We start from the raw sequence: 26,522 nt of genomic DNA, 5'->3' as shown, positions 1-26,522 counted from the left end.
GTCCCATCTGGATGGGAATACTTGGTGTTGGAGTCCTCATATACCTGCAGCCCCAAGGAGGAGATGAATCCACTCCCTGGACGTTTGTTTTATTTATTTATGTATTTATGTATTACATTTTTATACCGCCCAATAGCCGAAACTTTTCCATGTGGAAAATGGAAACTGGCACTGGAGCCCACATCTCATCTCCTGAACCCCAAAGAGGTACCTCTGCCACAGGCTCCAATGTTTCCTGCTTGGGGTGAGAAAGGCCTTAGAGAAGGCGTATTCTCACTGGGAAGGGGCAGGAACGCCACGGATCCATTTCTAGAATATCTTCTAAATGCCTATATTTCAGGGATGGGGACCTTGTAGCCCTACAAATGTTTTGGCCTACTACAACTCACTGATAGTCACTGATGAGGGATGATGGGAACTGTAGGCCGGAACATCTGGAGGGCCATAAGTTGTACATCCTTGGCCTATATCCTTGATAATGTATGTGTGTGTGTGTGATATTATGTCTGGCTCACAAAGGTGAATATAAATACAAAATTCAAACAGAACAAAATACAACTTAATATAAATTTAAAACAGCAATACATCAATAACATCTTTAAAACACAGTTCTAAAAGTCCAAACCCAAGATGCCAAATGAAAGCAGGAGTAACTTTTCCTCCTCCCCCGAGAGTCATTGCCCTTTGGGCAGCCACACCTTTAGAGCTTCAGAAGGTTCACAACTTCGAATCTTTGAAAATCATGCCTGAATTAGAAAAAACAACATCACGGAGAAGCCCCGATTCTGCGACGATAATGCCTTAATTTAAAAAAAACCCATCCTGAGCGGGGGATAGGAGGGGGTAAAACTTAGTCTTATTTGAAGGGATAGTACAACCCCCTGCTCAGTGCAGGAAGCCTGATTCCCAGGTGGTCGCCCATCCAACCACTGACCGGGGCCAACCCTGCTTAGCATCTGAGATCAGACAAGCGTGTGCAGGAAAACAGCAGGAAAACAGCACAGCGCTCGAGTGTGAACCAAGGTCGTGCATTCGATGAAGCATTGCAACAGAAAAAATGGGTGAGTGTGAATAATCACGTTTTAATGTGAGAGCATTTAACCCGATGGGACACCGAATTCATTACGATGGCGGGCGCAATGTAGATCAGCCCAAAGAAGAACATGTAGCTTTCAACATAAACAGAAATGCCCCCAAACAAATAAAGGGTGCAAACACTATGCAGCCAGAAGCAGGCCTCGGTATAGATATCGCTAGGTGCTGTGCATGCACTTTCTCTCTCTCTGAATCACCACCATTCTTTTCTTTTTTTAACACAAGCTAAAATCTTCAATATTTGATTCTGTGTCGACTGGTGAATGTCCTGGAGTTCCTGTGCTTTTGCTCTTATATTTAAATGATTTTTTTAGTCAGCATTGCTTATATGATTCCTTTCTGCAGAATGGAATTTCTTTAACGATTAGTTATTATTTTTTCCACAGTTCCCAGCTATGATTTGGGAGTAATACATTTACTTCATACCTTGTTTGCTCTTCTGAACACATTTCCTTAAGTTCCCTAAACAGGATACCACCTGGTTTTCTTTCATAGGTCCTGTTTATTTTTCACAGTATTTGAATTTCACTTATTTGCATCTGAACCTGAACATGTACAATTGTTTAGAAAGCAGTTATCCTTTCTTTTCCCAACTTTCTTATCTGAAACACCTGTTGGCCTTTCCTAAGTTCAAGTGAGAAAATTTCATCTTTCCCATAGCAGGCTCTTTGGTCAGTGGAAGGTTCAATCAAAAGTCAGTGCAAATGCTTCTGTTAGAATGCCATTGTTAGAATCAAACTGATCCAGCCTTCATATGATAATACATTTTAATGTTTCTCTATGAAAATCGTAGTTTAGGAGGCTTTGCAATTTATGAGAAAAATGTGGGAGATCAATAATTGTATTTTGGATAATATTTGTAAGGTAGTTTGTCATGCAGGTTGGTGCAGGAGTATTGCCAAATGCAAAGTTTTCTGGGGCAAAGATTTGTCACACACTGATCAGTGGGATTTTAGCTTTTTAAAAAGGGCTGCATGCACAAATGCTCCATGGAACTGGGGCAAAAATATGTTGTAGGCCCCCTCAGTTGCCAGAAGATAACAAGATGATCCTTAATTTTTAAAATCAGTGATCTTTAATTTGAAATGATTCCATATAGAATATGTTTCCACTGAATAATCATTATTTTTTCAGAACATTCTACATGATGAGTCTTGACGTAGAAAGTAAATCTATGTATTGCTGCTTGGGACAAATCTTTTCCAAATGCTTACTTCTATTTATTTATTAACAGTGCAATCCCATACCTGTCTATGCAGAAGTAAGTCCTACCAAGTTCAATGAGACATACTATCCAGTAAACGTGGGCAGGAATACAGCCTAAATTTGTTAATACTCCTCTTTGTTGTCCACAAGAGATTCTGAGTCATTCTGAAGAATAATCTCATTATCACGATACAAAGAGTTGTCAAAGCCAGCAGTCGTTTGCTGCTGTCTGCTACGTCTTCTGTAGAAAATATAGACTGTGATGCCCGCACCAGTGAGGAGGAAGATAACCAGGAAAACCACCATCACCGTTTTCCCGTGTGCTGATGCAAGAACCGCTTCATGCTCTACCAATAGAAAAATGTGAATACAAAGCATTAAATACTATGGCAAAACTGTGAGTGCCCCCTGGTATTTGCTGAACCTGATCATGGTATGTTGACAACTTTTAAGCCAAGGAGATGAACATCTGTTTGGGGGAGAGAAAGAGATGCAGAAGCAGAGCAGATATGACATCAGAACCTGGGCTGCTATAGAAGCAGCTCTGAAGCTTCTTGAATGGGAAACATACAGCCTCTTTTGTAAGGCTGTTGTTGGATGCTGCAAGGCAGCTGAACAATTCCCTAGTGTCAAAGAGGCAAAAGTGTATCTGGTCCATCCGCCAGTTAATTCGTCTTTGCCACAACTATCACAGGAGAATCCTATTCTGTGTATGTGCATATTAAGAATATTCCCCTCTTTTTATTACTTTTCTCCTGTAGCGCTATGGAATTTTCCATGAAATTAGAGATGTCTCTCCCAAACTCCCGACTCTCCCACTTCATAGCAGCAGTTTTTCTCCATCAAAGGGAGTTGCAACCTCTTTCTTCCAGCAGAACTCCTGTGTATTTAAGCACCTGCATAACTGGTACAAATGATCCTGGAAGAAGGTTCAGCTGTTGATTTCTGCATGCTGTTGTCACTACTAAAGGCACAGGAACACTGCCAGGAAAAATGGTGACAGCCTTCCCAGAAAAACAGCCATCTGTCATTAATACTGTTCTGGGGAATGGCGCTGGGATTTTTTGTGGGGAAAATGCATGATTATGGATTTGAGATAATGGATTGTGGATAATTTGAGATTATCTTGTGGGTTATTTTTGAGATGGGGGACAGCAACATTTCTGAAGAGGTTGGGGGATGGTTAGCTTTGGCAGGTCTATTTTTTAACATTATTTTTACTGTTGCTGATGCAGCTGCTATTTTCTTTTTCAAGAATGATGTAGTGTGTAGTGTCATTTCAAGGCATACTGGAGAGAAAAATGGTGGCTGCCCCCCCCAAAAAACCCAGCCCCCCATTGGCAGCTGCCATTTTGTGTGGCAGCTGCTATTCCCCTCCAACTCCACACCCCAGAACAGCACTACATCTGAGGATTTGGGGGGAAACAAAACTGGCAGGTACCGGCCACCTTAAGGTTTTCTACTGTCATTGCTTCAATAGTCCAAAAAAGAGACCTCTGTGACTAGTGCTGCTTTCCAAAAGTAAGCTCCCCCCGAAACCTCTTCAGACGTTTTTGCTACTATCCACCCCAAGATTTCCCAGGAATTTATCTGCTTATTTTTCAGCCAAAAGTTTTCTATTGAGAATTTTTGGTTCAGTACTTATGGATAACACAAATGCTTATAAATTGAACTGTTTATTAAAAAATGAAGCAGACTTACCGTTATTCTTTACAGGCTCTGTAGCTGCTGGCACTTCAATAACTATAAAATAAAAAAAAATGCTTATAATGTGTAATTATATGTATTGCAGCAAACTACAGAGGCATGAATGAACTTTAAAGCAAATATAGGAGGAAGATAGGCAAGCAAGGGCAATTTTTTTAGCCCAAGCTGTGACCAGAAGCAAATTTTGACTATGAACCAGACTGGGGAAAAGAAGATGAGGGGTCAAGCCAAAGTGGTCTGTCTACAAGCAAGTCAATCCATTTCCCATATAGCACACAAACGTAAAGTTGGGCATTTGACTGGTCAAAAACGGTTTGGTCAACTGATCAGTCAAGTATTGTCAAATTGTCAAATAATATAAGGGATTTACTTCATTAGAACAACAAAACATTTAATTATCAACAGTTATGATCTTATGCTCATTATAAAACAAGTTAGTTAGTTGTTATTATGAAACCATGCAATTAACATTTAAAGTAGCCACCTTAAAATGAATTATTATACATTTTATCAGTGTTACGTAAAGCTTCTATAATTATGAATGGTTCACTAAATAGTTCTTCTCTTTATCTTTTTTCCTGAACACCAGGATCAGTTTCGTCAATTAAAAAAATATAAAAGGTAGTTGTGATAAGTAGGCAGCAGGCCAATTCTTCAAGTATCAGTTGGTCAACTAATAGGTGGTCAGCTGACAGTATCTGACCATTAAATTGACTGGAGCGCCAAACACAAACTATATGGCATTGGCTTAGATAGGGGAATGTGAGAGAAACCGAAAGGGACAAAGAACATTTTCAAGTCAAGGCTGTAGCTTTGGTTGTGCCCTGTGTAAGCAGCTGTTATCTAGAAATGAAAATACATCTTGGAAAGGTCAAATAGTAAGTAACTATTTGTTTATTACATTTGTATTCCACCCTTCCCACAAAGCGTTCAAGATGGTGTATATTTTTCTTGGTGTACAAATTGGTGAACTTTTTATCCTCACAACAAACCTGTGAGACATGGGAGGCCGACTCCAAAGTCTATAGCTACCCAGTGAGCTAAATGGCTGAGTAGAGATTTGACCCCACATCTCTCTGATCTAAGCTCAGTGTACTATCTGTCCACTACACTGGCTCACAATTAAGATGTCTAGGAAGACCAGATGTTTCTGATCCTACTTCCTTGGGTCTAGAACTATTCTCTTGCACAGTTTTTCTATTTAAAAAACAAGAACCAAAACTGACTGTGAGACATTCCTAGGTATATGAGTATACTGTGGGCCAGTTCATATGTCCCTTACCTAGTGCAGACATTAAATTCTGAACATGTGGCCTGCAGGTCTATCTGCCATGTATGCCTCAGGTAGTGCACATATTCCCTCAGTACATGTGTACTCCTGATTCTTAAGAATCTTCCACTGTACTTTGTGGATTTTTAAAGTGGAAAGATCACAGGAATTTGGCATACACGCACACGGATGCATTGCCTGATGAACATACACATGATGGTAAGTGGTTGTAAGTCTGCATCTTATTTATTTATTTATTTATTACATTTATATCCCACCATTTTTCCTCTTTAAGAAACCCAAGGCAATGTACATAATCCTCCTCCTTTCCATTTTATTCTCATAACAACAACCCTGTGAGGTAGGTTGGGCTGAGACTCTGTGACTGGCCCGAAGTCACCCAGTGAGCTTCCATGGCCAAGTGGGGACTAGAACCTGGATCTCCCAGCTCCCAGTCCAACACGCTAGCCACTACACCACACTGGCTCTCATCTTCTTACATGTTCCATATTATTACATTAGAGATGGTGTGAACAGAGGCTCAGAGATGCTCTAAAATTATAGGAAAAACTAAGTAGCCTATTTATATTCTAAGAATAGCTCTGTCAATACTGAGTCTATTAAACTGTGCTCTCTTGTGAAGAAAAGTACCAATTCATTAATACTATAAACACATAATGCAACAGTTATGGGGATTACAAATGATAGTGGCAAACCTGATTATTAAAAGTATACCAAATGTTAACGTTATTAAATATCATTGTTAAAGATGGAACATTTTATCATTGGTAGCAAAAATCAATGTTTCAGCATTTCTTCTTCTTTCACTCCTGCCATTTCTTAATAGACAGTGCATGATAAATCTGCCACAAATTGATAAAAGAACAGGAGGTGACAAAGTGTATGAAAGACAAAGTATAAGGAACTTGTTTGAAGAACTGTGTATTATGCTAGAGCAGGGGTGGGCAACTTGTAGCCCTCCAGATGTTTTGGCTTACATGTCCCATCATCCCTCACCATTGGCTATGCTGGCTAGGCTGATGGGCATTGTAGGACAAAACATCTGGAGGGCCCCAAGTTGTCCAACCTTGCACTAGAGAAAGGATGGTTAAAAGACTGTCAAAGTGAAAACTGAGAACAAGAGCCCTTTCTTGCTAGTAAGGGCAGGCCAAGATGGAATGTTTTTAAATACTTAGAGCTTTTCTAGATGAGGCTTTTTAACCTGCTACTTCTGCTTCCAGATTCTTTGCAGACTTACGGCTGGAACTCTGCACACAGTTTTTTTTCCTTTCCTGCCTTTTCATACTTTGAACTACATAACCTCTAGGTAGTGCTGTGGTAAAGTGGGGCAAAGCAGAATAACACAACTGCATTGGTGGAGAGTTGCGCTTTGTTTCATGATTTAAAAAAGGAACCACATTCCTACCCACCCCGAAATGGAAGCATGGTTGGAAAACACAGGAGGGAAACTGGAGGATGGCAATATCATCTAAAATGCCTGTAAACTACCATGAGTGAGGAATGGCAGGCACACAATAAAAGCCTGATCTACAAAAGTTCCTACATAGGGAAACCTCCCCATTTAGGCAGTAGAAGCAAAAAACAAAACAAAACATGTTCCTTGGAGACTTTTAAGAAGAGGGTGGATACAGATATGGCAAGATAACTTTAATTTGCATGAACCTAGCCAAAGAATGGTTAGACTAGAGTGCCCTACAGCACTGATTGTGTAGTTTGATACAAGTCTACTCAATACCTGAATACTGTTTTGAATCAGAATCATTGCTAAATTCAGTATAATAATGTAAGCCTTACTTTTGTGTGTTTTACAAATAAATCCCCTGGAGGAATAACTGCAGTGGTGGTTGGACCAATCCCCAGTATGGCTATTCATGGAAATGCATTGCTCGTGAAACGTAACATCACTTTCAAACGAATGTAGTCCATCATCACTGTTGAGCTGTCCTCCTTTCCAGTTGACAAAATCCACTTCAGTGTTATCTTCCCATATCCATTCTCCTATAAAAAGAAATGTATGGCACCATAACTAAAAAAGGAAAGAGTAGCGCATTGATTGTAAGGGATATTATACAGAAATATATTTTAAAACTATACTGATTATCCTCTCAAGCTTTTTCACTTTGGGGAAACAATGCAAGTGTATCAGAACACTGAATGCAATAATAATATAAGCTTAGAGCCCTAGTGCTTTTTGCTTGTGAAAAGTGTGTGTGTGTGATTTTTGGCATCTCCCCCCCACCCCCATTGTCGATAGTCAGATGGCTCTCAGGAGCAGTTTTTGGGTGGGCGTATGGGGATGAGGTGGGAAGGAAGAGCTAGGGAAACTTGCACTGCTAGGGATAAAAGCCATTATTTACATTATTTACTCAAAAATGCCCATGGAGGAATCATGTTCTGATATGTACTCCTTTCTATAACAATACATTCCCTGATTCTCATACTTGAAATGTCACAATGAGAACAATGCAGAATTCCTGATGTATCTGTCAGCTAACCAAGTAGCAGAATGAGCAGGAAGTTTGTTTTGCTTTTAATTTTTCATATTTCATTAAAAATAAATCTGACAAAAATGGAAGTTTCAGGCAGTCAGTGCTATGCAAGTTTACTGTGGAGTAAGTCTTTATAAGCTCATAGAATTAGAGCCTTGTTCACTTGGAAAGCTATTTTCTGGTCACAGTCAGGTGTACAGGTTCTGTATAAATGTGGACACTATAAAATATTATGGGGGTAATTACAACTTATTTTGTAACTGAAGTACATAAATGGTTATGAAGTACATATGTATAACCACAGGCTTTTTAATGTTATACTGGCTAGAAGTTTTGCTGAAATTTGTAATTACCTGGTGCAGTATCAAATCTGATCATGTTGTGAAGGTCTCCCGTATTGCCAAGCTGTATTGCAAATTAAGCACTATACACCCAAAATGTTTTCTCCAGCTTACAATGTTAAATAAGATTCTAAGCATGTGTGGTCAGCATTCAGCAGACCAGGCATCCAAAGCCACCTGCTTTGTAGGCACATGCAGAGAAGTTCTTTAATGTTAATCTTTCAATCTTGATGGAACTCTTGTTGATTGCTGCGAAGTACAAGCTCAGACCAAGAAAACTTGTTTGGCATCTTTTCGATTTGGGCCAGTTAATTTTCTTGATAGGTTCTTGCAAACATTTTATATGATTGTTGTCCTCCAGTAAGATCTAAAACCCTTTCTTATTCCTGGGTGACTTTGGCTGGGGTTGGGGTTAGAAATTTACAGCTAGCTCTTTGCCAGGGCTTGTGTTAGGAGATGGACAAAGGGCAGGTAAAATGAAACTGCAATTCTCAGGGGTCAATATGATAATGTAAATGCACATACATCAGCACATGTCTGCCAATATTAAGAGCCAAGAGGGAATTCTCAGAAAATGGTGAGCTTTTTCTATGAATGCTTGCTGAAAAGGTTCATAAATATCAAGCTGTACCAAATTCCCTAGTACAGTTCACTAAGACTGACTGCTTTTCCTGTTAAGCTCTTTTGCTTTGAAAAAAAAAAAAGCAATGTGTATGATATTTCACCATACTGCTGTATAGAAAAATGTTGAAGGCTAAACAATTACCATCTATATTTTTGAACATTCCTATCCAAAACTCTGCAGAATTCAGTTGTTCAGTGTGGTCTGTCAAAAATTTCTGCTCCATTAAATCTTCTATTGAAGTTAAAGTGGCACCTAAGAAACATCAGAAGCATCAGGTTAGCTCATTAAAAGTTGTTCTCCTGTTGAGACAGGAGACAGCTTCACAAAGTAGGACAAATGAATCACCACCCAGCACTGGATGTCTAAGGGCACACAACCCTATCCGCTCCAAAGGAGTGCTCTGATGTTGGAACACTCCAAATATCTTATGCCCTGCCAGCAAGCGCATGGCAAGGCGGGAGGAGGACAGAGGTGATTTTGCCCCCTTGTTCCTCCATTTAAATGAAAAAAGCAGGTAGAGAGGCCTCTGAGCTCATCTAGTTGACTTACCTTTTCATGGGTGGGGAGGGGACTGGAGCAGGTATAGGATGCTGCATTTTACAGCCTCTGCCATCCCCACCCACTGGAACACCCCCTTTCTTACTTCACCTTTCTGACCTCAGAATGCAGCCACATTCTTTCCACAGCAGCTGCAGGGGACAGGGGTTCAGGATTCAAAGTCCACCTCCAGAGATCATAGCATCAATAGCTTCAGGAGGGAGAGTCTGAAAAATCCTATGGTCCCTGGGACACTCTTCCAGGGACCATAAGACTGCTGTCTTAAAGAAAATGTATATTGTTATCTTTCAAACATTTATTTGTAAATGCTATTTCTACAGAAATAGCATTTACAAGTTAAATGCTTTGCAAATAACTTGAGCTCTGATAACATCAAATGCACTTTGCATTGTGCTTGGAAAGACAGAAAAAATATATTACACAGGAAAAATGTCCACACAGCATTCTAGATCCTGCCCAAGATAATCTGGTGGAACAATAGATCCCCCCAGTCATCTCTTTCAAAATATTTAATATTAATATGAGGAAAAATCCTCAAAAGGCAGAAGGCAAAGAGCAATGTGCTTTTGATGGTGTGCGGGAAGAATTGAAAATAATTTATAATTTTATTAGATACAATTTGTTGAGATGTGATTGTTCCATTTGAAATATCGATAGAAATTTAATTTAGGCTACAATCCTATGGTCCCTGGGACAGTGTTCCAGGGTTCCAAGTGTAGGTCAGAAATCCTCCTCCAAGGCTGAAGACAGAGCTGCAGTCTCGGATCCCACCTCCCTGCCCCTGCAGAAAGATTTGCACTCTCCACCTCTCTGAAGTTGGAGTTCCAATGTCAGGGGAAAGGTGGGAGGATCATAGCCATGGTATGGCTGGAGCAGGAAAAGCTCTGGATCCATAGGATCCAAAGCCCTCAAGCATCCCCTCCAAACACTCCTCTGCCTAAGTTGGAAATTTAGACCAAGTTTAAAGTCATTCCATTTAAAAATTGCTTTTAAAAAAACCCAGAATGGTGGTGTCAGGAGCACCCTTGCTGCCTTCTAAAATCCTCAACTAGCCAGAATCAACACACAGACAATAGGGCTCTTTTCTAAGGCTTTATTTCCATTCAACCTAATGACACTTACAGATGCTAATTGCATGAGCCTAATGAGGGAAACTTAAGAGAGCTGCCTACTAGGGGTTTCTAGCCTTAGTGAATCAGTTGATCTCCGTTTGGAGGGAAAAGGCGGGAAGTCTCTGAACTTAAGGGCTAGGAGGCGAAAGTCCACCCCTTTCCCGTGGGGCATCAGGGTGCAGCTGTTGCTGTCATGCCAAGCGGGCTGAGCGCCTCCTCTGAGCGCCCTCCATCTCCCACTTGTCCCTGCGCCGGCGCCTCGCATCCCGAAGCTCCAGTTGTCCCTTCCCCTGCCTGCCAGGGTCGCTACCACTCTCAGGAATGTGAGCAGGGAAGGGCTCTCCCTCCAGTGGCACCTCTGAACAGCGTGCGGGTTTCTCTCCCATGGTTTCTATCTCTTCCTCAGAATCAGAACTGCTTTGAGGCTCTATGAGCTCCGATCCAACCCTGACAGGTGGACACTGTTGTCCCTCCTTTCCACCCTGTTGGCAGGAGCCTGGTAGGGCATTGGATGTGTTGGACGCTCCGCTCTTGGAGCACTCTGGCACCATCTGTAGGACTGACACCTGGGAGCTGCAGAAGTGGGAGTAGAAAAGGTAGTATGAGAACTATATGGGATGACAGGATGAAAAGAAGTGATTGGAAACACTCCGGTTGCTCCCAATATTCTTTTCATAATCAATCTATCATGAAAGTTGGAAAGGACTTTCTGTGCATGGTGGGGTGTTCCACTTTTCTTCCTCTTGTCTGTGTTTGCCCAACCAACACCTTAATTTTTGGAGTCTTACTGGTTAAAACACAGTGGGTCCAGAGTTAGGCACATGCAGGTGGGCTGGAAGAGGATTTCCTCGCCCTCCTCCTTCACATGGCAGCATTTCCAGCCCCCTGAAAATGTTACACAGGGGGTTGGGGGACCCTGCTGAATGGGGTGAGATGTGGTTTGTGGAGAAGGGTGGCTCCCCCCAAATCAGGCAGAGGCACTTTCCATAAGCAGAGCCCTTCCATCAATGACAGGCAGATCCAGGTTCAACCCATTAATTGTTTGACTTCGAAAACATTCCCCTCACCTGACAGGAAAAAGACAAATATTCACCTATATATTTATGTTTCTTAATTTACTACATTATCATACCATTCTCCAAGAAGATGAGTGTGAAGAACATGGTTCTCCACCTTCCCATATTATCCTTATTACAACCCTGTGAGATAGGTTAGGCTGACATGTGGTGACTGGCCCAAGGTCACCAGTGAACTTTGTGGCTGAGCAGGATTTGAGCCCAGTCTTTCTGGTCAAAATTCAACACTAACTACTGTACCATACTTTACATACTAACCAGGAATCCCCTAGCATAGAAAAATATGATGATGATCTAATTCAAAATGACACTCACCTAACTGAGCACATTTCATGGATGCTCTAGTCCAGGATTCCCGGACAGGGTAAATGGCATAGCAATGAGCCCGAAAAGGAATCCAAGGTATCGGGTTTTGTTTTAATGTAGGGCATCTTCCTGGGACCTCTGGAATCTCAGTTGGGAGTATACCTATTACACACACACACACACACACACACACACATATACAACTGTTAAAAAAAGAATACGTATCTCAAAAACCTATATTTTTATATACCTCATATATCCTGTTTTTATGCTGTGTGTTGTTTTTATTGTTGTTGTTGTTTGTTAAATTGTTTAAAGTTTGTATGCCACCTAAAGTATTGGTATAAAGGTAGGTTATAAATTGGAATTGAATAAATAATATATTTACAAATATAGATAATAGCACAATTAGCCACTATCAGAATAAAAATGGTTTCATTGCACACTTTCATAATTCAGAATAATCTGTTTTATCTAGTCCCAGTTCATCTTTTGATTAGGTCTGTAGAGTTTAGTGGCACAGAAATGTGTTTATCTGAAGTGAAGCCATATCCATAATCAGTTAACTCTCCTTGAATATCAATCCTATTTAACTCAAACAGACTTACTTATGCATAGACGTGTATGGAATTGTGCCATAAGAAGCTTTCTGAGAACGTGAGAGCAACAGAAACCCTGACAGCGCAATCCTATGCATGTCTGTTCTGAAGCAAGTATCACTGAGTTCACTGAGGCTTACTGCCAGGTAAATGAGCATAGGATTCCAGCCTATGTTGTTTGAAAGAGTCTGCATTTGTTCACAATGTTTGAATATGTTAATCTGTTGGAGAGATTCAAACTAACGAATCCCATTGGATTCCAAACCATGTCCTCCACTTGCCCGTGGCAACCCCAGGCCGTTGCTGGGGGGCCCAGACCCCTGGCAGGTCTTATCACTGACAACTGCCCTGAGTCTCTGCCCATGAGAACCAGATAATGCTACGTTTGGAGCACTGTGGGAAATTAATATGTTGACTTCCACACCTCCACTGGGGGTTGCCTGGTGCTCAAAGTGTTGCTGCCCCTGCCACCTGTGCAGCCCACCAGGAGGGCAAACTGGCCTAGGAAGTGGTATAGCAGCGAGCACTTTGCCAAGGGCCCCCTCAAATATGGAGATGAAATGGTTCCCAGCAATAAAAGATTAAAAACATGCCTGATCTCAGAGTCCTGTATAAAAGAATGAATGTGTGTGCATGCCAGAAGTCAGTGAACATGCATTTTCCTGGTCTTAGAAAATAGAGCAACGTTCTTGGGATATGTTAACTGCTGATCAAGCTAAATACAAAAATCCCATCTCATAAAATCCCTAGACAAGGACAAATCTGTCACAAGGACACATTGACCAAAGGCTGCATCAGAGAAAGCAAATGTATCAGCACCATGAATATATGGATAAATCTTCTGATTGCTGCCCTACACATTAAGTCAATCAAATGACAAGTCCTATAAGCTGTAGAAGCAGCAGAAAGTTTCAAAGAATTAACTGTAATGTCTTTGGGAAATAGCAGTAGGATTGATAAGCCAGTCTAAGGCAATCTCTTATCCAATTAATCACCATGGAAAGAGAAAACTCTGGACCTCAAAGAAGGCTATGCAACAGGTATGAACAAGATTCCAACTCTCTGAATTGTGGGTCCTGAAGAAACAGAATATTGATGGCTTTTCTAACATCCACGTGGTGCCATTCTTTCTCCTTTGGATGAGAGGGATTTAGGCAGAGAGAAAGCAATTCCATCTCCACAGACCTATAATATGAGTGTGCATGTGTACACACATGATTACAAGTTACATGATTATTTATTTATTTATTTATTACATTTATATCCTGCCTTTTTCCTCTTGCAAGGAATCTAGTAAATAGATCTGGCATATGTATGGAATGCTTGAAAATAGCTCCTCTTCTATTGCATACCAGAATAGCAGCTAAGGCTGACATCTAGAACTTCAAGGTATTTGTGCTGAGCCCTTATTTCTTTATTCTTAAACCCAGCACTAACTGAACCAATCCAGTTCTTGAATTTACACTTTACTCATGACATCATTCTGCACTGAATGGACATTCCAGTTGTAGATCCGGAATGGGAACAGATGTCCTAAGTGTCTTCGCCAAAAGTGTGTCTACACTGTGTGTGTGTACACGTGCTCATTAACACAACACCACAATATGATAATATATTTTTGGCCAGCTGAAGCTTAACAGTATCTATTGAATAAAAAGGTGTCCCCAACCAGTCGTGCCCGACTCTAGGGTGTGGTGCTCATCTCCATTTCTAAGCCGAAGAGCCAGCGCTGTCCGAAGACGCTTCCATGGTCATGTGGCCGGCATGATTGAACACCGAGGTGCACGGAACACTGTTACCTTTCCCGCTGAAGCGGTACCTATTTATCTACTTGTAATTTCTTGCTTTCAACTGTTAGGTTGGCAGGAGCTGGGACTGAAGACGGGAGCTCACTCCGTCACGCAGCACTCGGGTCTCGAACTGCTGTCCTGCCGACCTTCCGGTCTGCAGTTCAGCGTCTTAACCACAATACATTAGGATAAAAAATCTACTCTGACTTATTGAAACCAATATGCTGAACTGATTTGTGCCAAAAAGAAAGCAAGGTTGGCACTAATCGCATTTTCCTTGGAAAGGCATTCTAAAGCTGGGTACTACCACAGAAAAGACCCTCTCCTTCATAAGTGCATCTCTGAAGATCTAAATGCATGAGAAGGATTATATGGGATTTAAGACTTAAGAGACTTGCCTGAGTCTCTTCCACTGAAATCAATGGGATCTAAAACTGTTTATATGAGGCTGAATTGTGCCCTTTGTTTATTTGTAACCTCCATTCTATTTTTGTTTGCCAGTTTGTTATAGCATGATGGCAATAACGTTTTATTCATTCATTTACTATAAAAGAGAAAGAAGTGTCAAGAGCACATTTTCTCTGTGATTTTTATTACTATGTGACAAAATTTAAATGCAGACTTTATTACAATTAAAGTGCACTTTACAACAGATATCTTCCTTCCTTTGCTTACCATGATACCGCTCGCAGACAGAGAAGTGCTTTTCATTGCAAGATCCTGTTTTCCAGTGACCATCAAGGCCTAAGTAAACACAGGCTATTTTCTGTTTTGGCTCTTCAGCGGCCCAGTTACTATATACCAATCTCCAGTTACTTATCCACTTGTATGCCTCATTTGTCTGAAAGTAAAATGCACACGGAAAATGCTCACATCACTTAGAAGACAGGTTTTAGTTATTTAAGAAAATGTGAAGCAAACTGTACTGGTCCACCTAATCTACTATTTCCCTTTCATTTAATTCCACTGCCCCCTTCTTTTATATTTTAAAACAACTGTTAACAAAAACTAAGCTACGTAAACACAATCCCCTCCACATGTTCAACAACCAGATGTTGAAGGGCAGGCCCAGCAGTGTGAGGGTTGGCAGGGGCTAGGCCAGCAGTGTGAGGGTTGGCAGGGGCTAGGCCAGCAGTGTGAGGGTTGGCAGGGGCTAGGCCAGCAGTGTGAGGGTTGGCAGGGGCTAGGCCAGCAGTGTGGGGGTTGGCAGGGGCTAGGCCAGCAGTGTGGGGGTTGGCAGGGGCTAGGCCAGCAGTGTGGGGGTTGGCAGGGGCTAGGCCAGCAGTGTGAGGGTTGGCAGGGGCTAGGCCAGCAGTGTGGGGGTTGGCAGGGGCTAGGCCAGCAGTGTGAGGGTTGGCTGGGGCTAGGCCAGCAGTGTGGGGGTTGGCAGGGGCTAGGCCAGCAGTGTGATCTCATTGCTCCTTCTCCACACATACTCTGCCCATGTGGGTAACTTCTGTAAAGGGCTATGGACGCTTGTATCTATTGCCTCTAGATGCACTATTGCGTTTCAATCAGAGTTCCTAATTCAGCTAATACAGCTAAGAAATGGGGGTTAGATACACACCCATAACATGCCTACTGATTTTATCCAAAACTATTTTGGATGATATGCTAATGCAGGGTATTGTCAGTTAATAAAAGTCCTGTGCTAGCAACTTCTAACCATACCCTTCTGAATACAAACCTCTGATGTCAATAAATAGCATTATGTTCTTGTACATCTTACTTTCTTACCATGTTACTGTTTAGACCAATCCACACAGGCTCCCCATATTTTAACACCTGTAGCCATAGGAATGATTGGACGTGGGGAGTTAAAATGCTGGCAAGCTCTGCCTTTTCAGATTTACACTTTTTTCTTGCTTCTTCCCATGTCATATTGGGACTAACGAGAGAATAGCTGCTATTTCCATAAAGGATATAGCCAGAGGCTGGAATCGTTGTTTCAGTGAGAGAGAATGTAGTATCTATACAGCAAAGCAATAAAGGGAGATAAGTTTAGACTGTGTGCACACAGTCTTTAATAATGTAAATTGTCAGATTTCACTTGACGTTGACATTCTAAATACTATTGCCCACGCATTTCATCATCTCAAAGTACTAAAAACCTGAAATAAAATATTTTTAGAACCTTAAAATTCAATAAAGATTTACATTGTGGAAAAAGATAAAAATTTACTCATTTTCTAAATAAAAATAGGATCTGGAGCATGCCACAGTATACATTTTGTTTATAGTCCCCAAAGAGGAAAATGAGATCCCTAACAAGGAGTCAACAGGTCTATTTGAAAGTCAGTTCTTTCTAGAGAGGTCAAGACACTATTGCTTAATTAGCTTCCTCTCCACCACAATTCTTTCATAACAGAAGACCTGTTCAGTCACTCTTGGACAGTGAACACCTGTGGGGACCTATGCATGGGGGCTCTGTTCTTGCATTCAAGTGAATATACATAGGGTGTAGTTTTCCACTATGAACAAATGAACAGAGCTAGAGTTTATGACACTAAAATATAACTAATCCCATGCTAGCAGTTTCCCTTTCTTGTCTATTTTTAATGATCTGGGGGGGAAATCAAGTTACAGGTGGACACATAATTGTCGCTCTCTGCATCATGGCTTATCTCTCTGCAAGTCTAAAATAGTCACAGTTGCTGCTTTCTTTTCTTTAGATTGATGAGTGTGGAATCACTAATACATTTAGTGACAATCTTGTTTTCTTTTTGTCCAAAATAATATAACGTAGAAAGTTGGCTTTGGACTCTGTCTGAATTACAAACTGTTTTCTGTTAATCTCATCTAAAAACTTACCAGTGTTTCTTTTGCAGATGTAGCTTTTCTTAGCCTCACAATCTCCATCTCTCCAATTTCCTGCCAGTCTTTCAGGCCTCATCATCATAAAAACACAGTCACCCTAGGGAATAAACGAGGGCCAAATGTTGTACAATCTTTCTATCCCCAATTGTGTTTCGAATTTTCCTTCTATATTTTTCAGACTAGAAGAAATACGATTTAAGAGCCAAGTCGGATGTTCTGCAGATTAATACCTACCATGATTCATCACTGCTTGGTCTAGCCCAGAATCAGCCTCCACCATTGGACAGAAATGCCCTAATCCCGGCGCCAGCTTGTCTGGCTGAAAGGGGGGGGGCATTGCGGGCGGGTGGGGTGATAAGACGTAGGGGCCTCTGATTGGTGCACCCCAGTGGCACCACCGTGCAAGGAGGGGCAAACTGAGTTGCCTTAAACTCAGCCCTCCTCCCAATCTCAGCTCTCTGGCTCGACGCAGCTCCCTCCCACCCTCCCCTAAGCAGTGTGGGTTTATTACCGGTTGCCCTTTGGGAACCATGTAGGAATTTTTTGGCTCATAGTTTGATTGGCCTATTACTGTGCGTCTTTTTTGCCTACATCACACTGTTTTGCGGGTCGAGTGTGTCCTGTAAGGGAATATGGTCTTTATCATCGGTCACATTCCAGTTGGCGGCTAGGACGGGCAAAACAGGAAAGTACGGATGGTGTGCATGCAGAGGCACCTTATGGTGACAGGTGATGCCTGAGGCCCCCCGAACGGGTTGTGCGGCTCAGCAGGGGGATAAGGGTTGCCTGGGAGACCAACCCTTCTCACTCACCCAGGTGTTGTGCGGCACCAGGTTGGGGGTGACACCGGAAGGTCTACCTCCCCCAGAAGGGGCAGTCCGGAGGGATGGGTGATCACCGGCTGGGTGTGGTTTCGCCCAAGAAGTGCCAGCTAGCTGCTGACACAGTTAGATGCCCGTCCTAGTTACCCCTTTGCAGGTATTTCAATAAATGTGGCTCAATTTTCAACCCATACTTGTTGTCTGCGTCTTCTTTAACCCATCTCCGCTCACAATTTCCTCCTCAGAGGAGGACATTGCCACTGGCCTCAGTGTGTTGGGATCAAGGGGAGTCAGTGAACTCTGAGAAACACTTCAAAACTACTGCCACTCAGAGAGTCTATGCTGCCTGGTCACACACTCCAACTCCAGGTGCTCCAGAATCACCCTGGCGTCCCAGAAGAAGAGAAGTAGGGATGTTGGAGAAATCCAAGACAGATTAAAATGACTTTGGATTTCTTAGAATCCAACCTGCCAAATCTGGTGCGCACCAGCCTCCTCAGTCTGCACGAAGCCTGTGGCCTGAGGAGGGACTTACTTCCTCGATATGTACGCACATCTATTCATTGGAAAGTGGCAGTGCACAACTTTACACTGAGACATGGGCCATTTTGAAAAATCACAGAAACGTATACGCTACGAATAGTTTAATGGAATGGGGGAATATACGCTAAATTTTATGTACTAATGTAAATTACATAAATTGCAGCAAAACATCTAATGAATGTTTTGGTGTATTTTTCTGCACACTAAAAAAAAAAAGAATCTATCTGTGAGCAGGCACTGGAACAAATTATGCTGAAACGCACATGGGACAGATTCCACAAAATCTGGAAATCCCTAGTGCCAAGTCCACCCCGAAGCCCAGAGCAAATGCAGAGTGCACGCCTGGCAGCACAAGGCCTCCCATCTCTGAGGTGTGTTCAGGAGGAAGGAATAACTGATTTCTACTGGGTCAGGGCCTTGCTGATGTTTCAGGAAGTGGTAGGGTAGCAGAGCCAACTAAAAAATTGCTCAGTTGCTGCTTGTTGTTGTTGGTTCAATGTCTCTTCAGACTAGCTCCTTGGTCTTAGATACCTGCTCTTGTTACCTGGCTGGAGAACCCCTTCGTTGTCTCAGCAGCTGTGCCCTGAACCTTGCTCCTTGCCCTGCTGGACAAAAGAGCTTTGGCTATTGGGTGGCATAGAAATGGAATGAATGAATGAATAAAACTCCTCTCCCTCACCAAAACTCAGGGAATCTAAGCCTCACAGCTCCAGTCATGGCAGGAATAGGAAAAGACCAATGAGTACACCAACCCTCAAGTTAAATTTGCATACAAGCTCTACGTCTTGACTCATCAGATCATAGAATCATAGAATAGTAGGGTTGGAAGGGGCCTACAAGGCCATCCTGCTCAGTGCAGGAATCCAGGTCAGAGCATCGCTGACAGATGGCTGTCCAGCCTCATCTTGAATGCCTCCAGTGTGGGAGAGCCCTCTACCTCCCTAGGGAATTGGTTCCATTGTCGTATTGCTCTGACAGTCAGGAAGTTTTTCCTGATGTTCAGCCGGAATCTGGCTTCCTGTAACTTGAGCCCATTGTTCAATATCCTGAACTCTGGGATGATCGAGAAGAGATGCTGGCCTTCCTCTCTGTGACAACCTTCAAGTACTTGAAGAGCGCTATCAAATCTCCCCTCAGTCATCTCTTCTCAAGGGTAAACATGCCTTGAGAACATGGCATGTTTAGCCATGCCATCATCTAAACATGCCTTGAGAACATGGCATGTAATGGCATGTTTAGCCATGCCATTATTTCTATCTCAACATAGAGATAATGACCCGGTTTGGATGGCACGATAACCCATGATGGGTTAAATAAGCCACTAAGCCACCACATTGTTGGTTATTGTGTTGTCTGTTGGGAATTTTTTAATCCACGATGGTTTATTTGGCCAAAATAAGTCACTCTAGTAACTCACGGTCTGCAGTAACGGTTATTTAACCCACCGTGGTTATTGTGTTGTCTGGTGCTCATTGTGGCTTATTCTGATCACTGACAGAGTTAGCTGACAGGACCAGTCAAAACGGTTGTAGCCACTCTGCTCATGCCTGCAGAGCTCTTTTTCCAAGATCTGACAAGCTGTCAAGGGACAACCTCAGGAAAACAAGCGCAGCCTTCCCTGATACCGTGCTACAGTTACAAAATGACAGCTTTCCCCAAGTACAATGACAGCCCCAGGCTATCACGCTACCACACTATAATGAAGTTACACAATGACAGGCTTCCCTGATCCCTAAGTTGAAACTGCACAACTAGGGTTGTCGCAGGTGTCTGTTTGGGGGCTCGAGCTTGGCTGGTTCCTGCCAGTTCAGCCCCCCCGGACACCAGTCCGCGAGCTTCTGCTCTTGCCTGACACGGTGCATGCCAAGTCGGGCAAGCTCGGCAGCCCCTACTCCTTTCCTGAGCGGCAACGGTCGCCGAGAGCAACTGTGCCCCTCTCTGCTGGTGCTCAGCTGAGAGGAGCGCAGTTGCTCTGGGCAGCGGCGGAGAGAGCAGGATGGGAAGCAAGAGGTAAGTGGCGCTTCCCTCTCGCTTCCCATCCTGCCACCGAGAGCGACTGTGCCCCTCTCTGCCGGTGCTCAGCAGAGAGAGGCACATTCGCTCTGGGTGGTGGCAGCACTGGCCGGTCTCCTGCAAACCACCAGCTGCCTCGCGTCCCAGCATGAGCTGGGTCCGGCAGTGGGCAGGGATCCAGTGAGCAGGTCGCGGGGGAGACTTGGGTGAGTTCGCACAAGCCTATCACAACTTGGGAAATAGGAAATAATAGGGGAATAGGGAAAGAACTGCTCACTATTCCATTAAGAAATGCTGTTCTGCAATAATCCGCTACAGCGTCTGGAGGCTCCCCATGAAGGCACCCCCTCATGAAATCTGCAATTTCATACCATTCCAGCAAACTGTCAGGGATGTATAGCTCCCACCCCCTTTTTCCTGTTATGCACACTTTTCCATGAAGAAGCCAAATTGTGTAATTATCCACTACAGCATCTGAAGGCTCTGCATGAGGGCACCTTAGCTGCGCAATTTTGCCCAGTTCCAGCAAACTGTCAGAGAGTTATATATCCCACCCCCTTTTTCTTTCTCTGATCACTTTTCCATGAAGAAGCAAAATGGTGGTGGGGTGTGCGCGCACACAATTTTGCTTATGCGCAACTGCATTTTTGTACAAATTTGCTTTAGCACTAAAGTGCTATAGTGAACAGAACCAGGTCTGCCAGCAATGGTGCGTGCGTGCGTGTGTGTGTGTGTGAAATGTGCAACTTCATTGTATTGCTAAAGCACTATAGTGATTTTGAGGCAATAAAGGCTTCATGCCAGCAATGGGTATGGGTGAGGGGCTTTGGCACAATTTCGCTTTAGAGCTAAAGCGCTATAGCGCTTTACCACTATAACAAACAGAAGCGACTCTGCCAGCAATGTCTGGGAGGGGTGTGTGTGAAACGCACAACTCCACTTTATTGTCGTCGATAATACAATACAATGGACAATAAAGGCATCTACGCCAGCAATGGCGGGGGGGGGGGGGATGCTCAGTTGGGTTTTTTGTCCTAATCCTACAAACCCCCAAGGGTTTATTTGTGCCACCTCCTTTTTGCACCTGGGATTTTCTCCTCTGGGGTAATTGTGCAGGGTTTTGATGGTAAATCAAAGCCTGCCAACTAGGAGAGGCTTTGTGTGATGTTTGGTCCCGATCCTGCAAACCTCCAAGGTGTTATAGCTGCCACCCCCATTTTGGTTCACACATGATTTCCTCTCCTTTGTGAGTGATTGTGCAGAGCTTTGATGGTGTGTTGGGTGCCTAGGGGAGGCAGTGTATGAAGTTTGGTCCCGATCTTACAAACTTCCAGCACTTTAGAGCCACCCCTGCCCTTTGACAGAGTGATGCTGGAAGCACTGAATTAAGCCCCTGTACTTCACCCCACACCTCTCCTCTTTCATTGGGATATTGTGGCAGGTTAAAACAGGCTGCTGTGTTGTTGTTAATGGGTGCAACAGCGCCACTGCTCAGGCGGAAGGACTGCAGTGGGACAGGGGCCGGGGGGATGACTCAGATTACGTACAGTGGCTTAATAACCTACTCATAGTAGCTTATTAGCCTGGTTGTGTGGTAGGGCATCGTGGACTATTTCCAAAATAAGCTACTATAAGTATTTTATTAAGTCACCATGGCTTAAAGTGACATCTGAACATGGCCAATGTGAACTATTCCGTACTGCAGGACCTCACTTCCTGCTTTTCCATTTCCATTCCTAGCAGTCTGGATTCAGGGTGCATCTCTTCCCTCCCACAAAGAGCTTTAGACTGTGAGTGGTGGTGGTGGTGGTGGTGGTGGGGTTGTTGCCTGAAAACGTGCCTGAAAAAGGAGCGTCAGCCATGGCTGTGGAGATTCAAAGGGAGGTGGAGTCAAGTGCGAGCAGCAAAGTGGAGCAGTAACAGTAGTCTTGCAGCTTTCTCAGCATTAATATTTATCAATAACAAATTGCTTCTGGACATGTGCAGTGTCCAGAGGGCAGTCTTACTAGTCCCAACAAGTTAAGTACTTAGGGGATGGATGAGAGATAACTGTTGAAGAGATGCAGGACTGCAATTACTGGCCAGAGGATCAGGAATGGTGTGGAGCAAGATGGATGAGATGCCCTTCAGAAATTCATAGAAATTCATAGCTCCCCAACTCAGAAAGGGACATACGACTGAACTGAAGGACTAGGAAATGGTGCTCCTTGATGAGGGAAATGAGCATTGACAGATGATCCTCTAGCCCTTATCCTATTGGCAGAGTACCTAGAGAGAGCTGAAGACAAATTTTCAACTCTAAAGACCTACTGTAATTGTACAGATTTCATTCTGACCACAATTGGCTACTAGTCATTTTTTTCCCAGGGGTTCTTTGGAATCTGTTCAAAACCCCATTGCCTGTTCTGGATACTTTTCCATATGTGTTGTTTCACTGTAGGAATGGAACATCAAGGACATTTGTTGCATCCGAGAAAAAAGATAAAAGCCTTTGCAGCCAGGACTTACATGATAACCTGGAAAACCTTTGGCCCAGTTTGTATAGTAGACACCACTTCCATCTGTCCAAAAGAAATGATGCTCCCAATTAACATCATTCAGTCCAATCCAGGTATCAGTTGAAGCACTTTTTAAGTGCATGGTGAGGAAAGCTGAGTGAAAATAAACAAAGTTTTATCATGAAGTATTTGGCAAGCACAGGCCTTTCACCTACCAGTGGACAATACTGTATAACCATGAACTACACTAATGATATTTTGTTCATGATGTTTTGTTTTTGCTTTTAATATTCCTTTAATGTAACAACACGATTTTAAACACTGCCCAGCTAGGTCAGACCAAAGGGCCACCTAGACCAGCACAATGCACTTTGCCCCTGGAAAGAGCGCAAACGTGTCATGATTAAGACAATGGTCAATTTCTGATAGTACTAGAAGAATTCTAAATTTTCTGAGGCTGCAGTCCTATGCACTTCTAGAAAGGAAAACGTCCTACAACTCTGAGCATCCCCCAGCCAGCAAGAAAATTATTTCAGTAATTGGAAAGCTTTTTTAGAGCTTATGAGTAAGAAATAGAATTTGGATATTGGCACATATAAGACAAATTAAGGAATGGTGAGATTTAAAGATTAGAGGTATGATTAAATTCAGATTAAATGTATCTACTGATAGTAATTATATCATATTTATAGCATCATTTAACATTATTTTTAAAAATCATTATGTGGAAGCAGTAGTCATTAATTCTATATAATAGAATAGTTACTAATTTTGTAAAACGTTACTGGACTTACAAAATTTGCCAAGATGTATTTGTATTTTATAATATATATATTTTTAAAGAGAAATGGGCAGAGCGATCCCATGGTCCCTGGGAGAGTGTCCCAGGGGCCATAGGATATATTGGATTCCCCCCCTCGAGGCCATGGGCACTCCTATGAGCTTAGGAGGGGGGCTCTGAGATCGGTCACAACAGTGACCTTGCAAGAACTTGGGGAGGGTGAAAAGGGTATGTGATGGTGAGCAGGCAGGGAAGAGGAGGGGAGGAGAAAGGAGAGGAGAAAGGAGAGATCAGGAGCTGCATGATCCTATAGTCTCTCCATCACTGTGCTGCCCACCATCAGAGACCCGTCTAGCTGAAAAAAAAATTTCTAGGAGGAATGGGAGGTGAAATTGCCTGACTCTTGCCAGCAGGGCTTTGGATAGACAGAGGGCTCCGATCTCAAAGCCCTCTATCTCAGAGCCCTCCTATGGCCTGCACCCTAAATAAACATATAGCAAGTGGGACTGATTATGTTAGCAATGCAAGCATTGTTGCTTCCAAAATAGACCTTTAACTGAACTCCATTTTGGAAACCAAGAATGCTTGCCAAATTAGGGTGGTTTCAGACAGACAGCTCCTAGCACTAGCAATCAAATGACATTGCACAGCCATTCTGTCTTTTCCTCGTTAACATATGTTTTTGCAGAAAAAGAAAATATGAAAGGAGTGGTAGAAAAATAAAGGAAGGTGCACGTGGGAGACATTGCTACCTGGACCACCCACTCCAGATCAAATTCTGTAAATAAGACAAGGAGAATGCACAATAAAAGCCTCACGTGGAAGCACCCTGAGCCACTTTTAGTTGCACTTGGCCATTGTCAAGCTGCTTTTTGTGGTTGTTCAGTCGTTAAGTCGTGTCCGATTCTTCGTGACCCCATGGACCATAGCACGCCAGGCCTTCCTGTCCTGCGCTCTCTCCCGGAGTGTGCTCAAGTTCATATTCATTGCATTGGTGATGCTATCTAGCCATCTCATCCTCTGCCGTCCCCTTCTCCTTTTGCCTTCTATCTTTCCCAGCATCAGGGTCTTTTCCAGAGAGTTTTCTCTTCGCATTAGGTGGCCAAAATATTTGAGCTTCAGCTTCAGTATCTGTCCTTCCAATGAGCACTCAGGGTTGATTTCCTTTAGGATGGACTGATTTGATCTCCTTGCAGTCCAGGGGACTCGTAAGAGTCTCCTCCAGCACCACAGTTCGAAGGCATCAATTCTTCGACGCTCAGCCTTCCTTATAGTCCAGCTTGCACAGCCATACATTACTACTGGGAAAACCATAGCTTTGATTATACGAACCTTGGTCAGCAAGGTGATGTCTCTGCTTCTTACTATGCTGTCTAGGTTTGCCATAGCTTTCCTCCGAAGGAGCAAGCGTCTTTTAATTTCATGGCTACAGTCACCGTCTGCAGTGATCTTGGAGCCCAAGAAAATAAAATCTGTCACTGCTTCCATTTCTTCCCCTTCTATATGCCAGGAAGTGATAGGGCCAGATGCCATGATCTTAGTTTTTTTTAATGTTGAGTTTCAAACCAGCTTTTGCACTCTCCACTTTCACCCTCAACAAGAGGCTCTTTAGATTTTCTTCGCTTTCTGCCATTCGGGTGGTATCGTCTGCATATCGGAGGTTGTTGATAATTCTCCCAGCAATCTTAATTCCGACCTGTGATTCAGTACCAATTGTAGCCAGCATATAGGTTTTACAGTACCGCAAAATAACTGTGGGCTCTTATTTAGTTTATGACCTTCTCATGCTGTTTAGGTAGTGAACAGCATGGAGCCCCATGGAAGGAGCTCGTGTTTTGCATTGCCTCAGTTTTCAGTTGCTCATGTGGTCTGCGGTTTCTCATGTTACCTGAGTGGAAAGGGAAGGAACTGCAAAGTAGCAGTTCCTATGGTATGACGTTAACATGAGTAGGGATTCCTAGGCTTTTAAAACTGTCAACCTGATATATGAACAATATGATTTAAAGAACTGACTGTACCTTGAACAGCTTTGCTGGGTATACTAGCCAGGTTTCCTCCTCGATTTCTGCAGTCAGTACGAGCATCAGTCCAGTTTTTTCTCTCATTTTCATTAAAGCCAAATATTTGGAAGCACTGGGGAAGAAAAAAAAAACCCCTCCAAAATTCCATCAATCATGAAATTTCATGAAATTCTCAGTTATGAAATCATCAACCATGAAGTCATCATGATGAAAATTTACTGGGGTAGTGGATCTGGATAATGACTTCAGTACAGCTTAAGAAGCAACACAGTACTAGTGAACAGTATTTTCCATTTCCAGAACAGTATTTTCCATTTCCTTTTGGGGAAAAAGTGATAGAAGAGAATATATTCTCTTTATATATTTTATGCTGGTTTAACATATGCTTTGTGTTATGTAATAGTCTTTAAATATTTTTGTATTATGAAGTTTGTACTGCCAGGACCGGCTCTGCTGTGCAGCAGAGTGAGGTGACCTCCTTCAAGTGGTACCATGAGAAGGGAATTGGTGAAGGCAGGAACGTGCAGCAAGACCTTTTAAAGTCTTGGCCCTGAGTGGGTGATAAGAACTGCAGCTCTGCTTCAGGGAGCAAAATGTCTTGGGGTAGCATTGGCCGGGTCTGCACATCCTGGTAACCCAGAATGTTAAAAAAAAAAAAAACCTGAGTTACCATGAGCAAGTCAATATCCTAGTACTTATAGCTCAGTCACTCTCATTTGGCTTCTCCTGCCAGAGGGAGTGGTTACACAAGCCAGGGACTCTCCATCCCTAGCTTGGTTAGTGTTACAACCAAACCAGGAACTTTGGCTTATCTGTCCCCTGACAAGCTAGAG

At 42.9% G+C, this 26,522-nt stretch overlaps 1 protein-coding gene across 1 annotated transcript in view; it reads right to left on the bottom strand.

The window, feature by feature from the left end:
* Nucleotides 1–541: 541 nt before the first annotated feature.
* Nucleotides 542–26,522, bottom strand: part of LOC146345056 (macrophage mannose receptor 1-like) — a 78,655-nt gene continuing 52,674 nt past the window's right edge. The window contains exons 21-30 of the mRNA XM_084859003.1: nt 25,687–25,801; nt 22,898–23,040; nt 17,007–17,109; nt 15,933–16,165; nt 14,871–15,036; nt 11,816–11,968; nt 8,896–9,006; nt 7,094–7,297; nt 4,003–4,044; nt 542–2,648 (exon numbers count right to left, since the gene is read on the bottom strand). Coding sequence (XP_084715129.1) covers nt 2,425–2,648; nt 4,003–4,044; nt 7,094–7,297; nt 8,896–9,006; nt 11,816–11,968; nt 14,871–15,036; nt 15,933–16,165; nt 17,007–17,109; nt 22,898–23,040; nt 25,687–25,801 — 1,494 coding nt within the window. The 3' untranslated portion in view covers nt 542–2,424. The remainder of the gene's footprint in view (nt 2,649–4,002; nt 4,045–7,093; nt 7,298–8,895; nt 9,007–11,815; nt 11,969–14,870; nt 15,037–15,932; nt 16,166–17,006; nt 17,110–22,897; nt 23,041–25,686; nt 25,802–26,522) is intronic.

The sequence above is a fragment of the Heloderma suspectum genome, chromosome 5 (assembly GCF_057233095.1).
Source record: "Heloderma suspectum isolate Gila_16-S chromosome 5, 16-S_ref, whole genome shotgun sequence".
Classification (NCBI taxonomy): Eukaryota; Metazoa; Chordata; class Lepidosauria; order Squamata; family Helodermatidae; genus Heloderma; species Heloderma suspectum.
This window is presented reverse-complemented; position numbering and strand designations above follow the sequence as displayed.